The sequence below is a fragment of the Gekko japonicus genome, unplaced genomic scaffold (assembly GCF_001447785.1).
Source record: "Gekko japonicus isolate JY-2015 unplaced genomic scaffold, Gekko_japonicus_V1.1 scaffold55, whole genome shotgun sequence".
NCBI classification, from domain to species: Eukaryota; Metazoa; Chordata; class Lepidosauria; order Squamata; family Gekkonidae; genus Gekko; species Gekko japonicus.
Window position 1 is genome coordinate 839,673 of NW_015160837.1, and position 3,434 is coordinate 843,106.

The window sequence follows — 3,434 nt, forward strand, 5'->3', positions numbered from 1 at the left end:
GACTACCAAGGCAGATTGGGGCTCCTGTGCAGGGGAATGCAATGGCAAACCACCTCTGCTCATCTCTTGCTTGGAGCATCCAGTGAGTGGAATCACCATGAATCGGTTGTGCCAAAGATGGCTTGTTGGAAAGGACTGGGGGGGGGGGGGTGGGGGGGGGGAAGTGACTGCAGGAAAGATCTGCAGCTATTATTGCCTTCCGCTGATGGATCACAGAATCCAAGTCAAGGTTTTCAGCATCTTAAACTCCGTGACCCATACGTGCAACGTACAATCTCTTTTTCAGTATATGCCTAATAGATACTCAACTCAGTTCTTTTCCTAAATAGTTGAAGTATTTCATTCTTATTCAAATGTCATTAAATAAGAGAATAAAGGGCATTTTGTACAATTGTTTCTGTTACTGTGCTTAATATTTAGATCTGCGTTTGTTTTACAGGACTGAGCGGCCGGTAAAGACAACCAAGAACACGAATAAGCACTTTTAAAGACTTGTTACCCTATGGCACAGCCGAGAAGTGTGAGAACCAAAAATTTCCTCTGTGTTTATATTTTCACAATAACCCTCCACCATGCGGTGCTTCCTTCTGCAGAAAACAGATATACAACAGACTATTCAAAGCGGTTCCTAGATGCTGTTCCTAAAAATCTCCCAGCAGAAACAGTGGTGTTGGATTTGTCACAGAACAGTATCTCTGAACTTGGGACTTCTAATTTTAATTACCTTTCCAAATTACGCATACTAAAGCTGGCTCATAATTTTATCAGAGACCTCAATTTCAGTATCTTCCAGTACAACCAGAATTTAGAGTACATTGATTTATCCCATAACAAACTGTGGACCGTTTCATGCCATCCTATTACACGCCTCCGTCACTTAAATCTCTCTTACAATCACAATCTATCCATGGCCATGTTGTCTGGATTTGGCAAAATGTTGAAGCTGGAATATCTTGCCCTGAGTGCTAGAAGAATACAGAAGCCAGATTTCAGTGCTCTTGCTCACTTACAACTGGATACTCTGTTCTTGGATCTGGAAGACCTCTCTGAATATAAAGCTGAAAATCTACTGGCATTCAACGCAACGAATCTTCAGATCATTCTCCCCCAAAATAAAGAATTCCATATTGTTTTGAATCTAGACCTGAATACTACAGTAGGTTTAGAACTTTCAAATATACAAGATAATTGTGTCAATGACTTGAAAGCCCTTTTGCTTAAACTCAACAGAAATGTAAGGCTGCGATATTTAACACTGAGTCACATGAAAACAACCTTGACGAATGTCATTTATTTTTTTCAGAATATTCGGAGAACCACCATTGAGCATTTCAATATATATCACCTCAGCATTTCACAGTTAGCCGAACGTTTTAGAGTTCCTGATTATACTGAAACTTCACTAAAATCTTTGACAATTAAACATGTAAAGATTGAGGATACGAGATTTAGCCAACCTGATGTGTACAAATTATTTTCTGAGATGAACATTCCAACCTTGACTCTTTCCAATGCAAATGCAATACATATGCTGTGCCCACTGAAGCCCAGTCATTTTACCTATTTAAGTTTTGCTCATAATTCTATAACAGACGAGCTTTTTGAAGGGTGCAGTAGCCTAAATCTTCTTGAAACCCTTGTTCTACAAAGGAATCAATTTAAAAAACTTACCAAAGTGAGTTTAATGACCAGCCACATGAAGTCTCTGAAATATCTGGACATGAGCCAGAATTTATTGCAACACGAAGTCCATGAGAAAGGGTGCCACTGGGGTGAAAATCTGGTGGAACTGAATTTGTCATCCAACCTGTTGTCCGATTCCGTCTTTCACTGTTTGCCAGTCAACATCCAAAAGCTTGATCTACAGAACAACCAAATTTCAAGTATCCCCCGCATGACTGTTGAGCTCAGAGCTCTGGAAGAGCTGAATTTGGCTTCTAATAGGCTGACTGACCTGCCTGGGTGTGGTCAGTTTAGGAGTCTGAGATCACTGTATACAGAAATGAATTCAATAGTCACACCCTCTTCCCAATTCTACCATACCTGTCAGAGCATCAGAGAAGTAAAAGCAGAGCACAATCCCTTCATGTGTTCCTGTGAAATACGAGAATTAATTGATCTTAGAAAACAAGGATTGGTGGTATTGGTTGGCTGGCCCGAGTCTTATCGGTGCGAATACCCAGAAGATGTACGAGGAACCCAGTTACAGGATTTTCATGTCTCTGAACTTGTCTGCAACACGACACTTTTGGTTGTTGTAGTTCTCGTTATTACAGTGGTCTTTGCAGCTATCATTTCCTTCCTGTGCATCTGTCTGGACATCCCTTGGTATTTGAAGATGATGTGGCAGTGGACTCAAGTGAAACACAGGATTTGGAAAAATAGCCCCGAAGACGTTCTTGATAATATAGAATTCCATGCGTTTATCTCGTATAGTGAGCGTGATTCTGACTGGGTGAAGAATGTCTTGATTCCAAACTTGGAGAAGGAGGATGGCTCCGTACAGATCTGCCAGCACGAAAGGAACTTCATTGCCGGCAAGAGCATTGTTGAGAATATCATAGACTGCATTGAGAAAAGTTACCGATCCATCTTTGTGTTGTCTCCCAATTTTGTGCAGAGTGAATGGTGTCATTACGAGCTCTACTTTGCCCATCACAAGCTATTCCAAGAAAAAAACAACAGTTTAATCCTCCTCTTGCTGGAACCAATCCCACCCTACATCATTCCTGCAAAATATTACAAACTAAAAGCTCTCATGGCGAAGAGGACCTACTTGGAATGGCCCAAGGAGAAGAGCAAGCAGGGACTTTTCTGGGCGAATCTTAGGGCAGCTATTCATGTTAAGCTTTTATGTGGTGAAGATATAGCTGAGCTGCAGATGTAAAGTCTATTCTCAACTAAAAAATTCTATTAAGTAACAGAAGGATTTTTTTTATTCCAAAGGAATAAAAGCAGGGGTCATTTCGTAGAAAAAGAGCTAGGGGAACTCATTAGCATAACTCATTAGCATATGCCACACCCCCTGACATAACTGGAAGTGTGTCATAAGGCCACACCCCCTGACATCACCGGAAGTGTGTCATAAGGCCACACACCCCGCCCCCAACGGTCCCGGCCGCCACTGCCGGCCTTGCAGCTCCACTGCCGAGCCCCACGAGGGGCCTGGCGGTGGACCTGCAAGGCCGGCAGGAGTGCAAGGAAGCCCCGCGAAGGCCCTCCCTGGCCCCAGGCAGGCAGGGGTGGGGAGAGGCAGGGAGGAAGCAACTCACCCTCCCTCTTCTCCTGCCTCCTCCTTGCTGAATGAGGGCCGGAAGCGGGGCAGCCGGAAGCAGGGGGCGGGGCTTCATCATGTGCCCCGCCCCCGTACCTCACCCGGGGGAACTGTGATCCCCCACGATCCCCCCCGAAATGACCTCTGAATAAAAGTATTA

The 3,434-nt window shown here is 43.7% G+C and overlaps 1 protein-coding gene across 1 annotated transcript; it reads left to right on the forward strand.

The window, feature by feature from the left end:
* Positions 1-453: 453 nt before the first annotated feature.
* Positions 454-2,887, forward strand: LOC107116262 (toll-like receptor 1). Its single transcript, XM_015418163.1, has one exon. It carries the CDS (start codon positions 503-505, stop codon positions 2,885-2,887), a length of 2,385 nt encoding a protein of 794 aa, XP_015273649.1. The 5' UTR covers positions 454-502.
* The last annotated feature ends 547 nt before the right edge of the window (positions 2,888-3,434 follow it).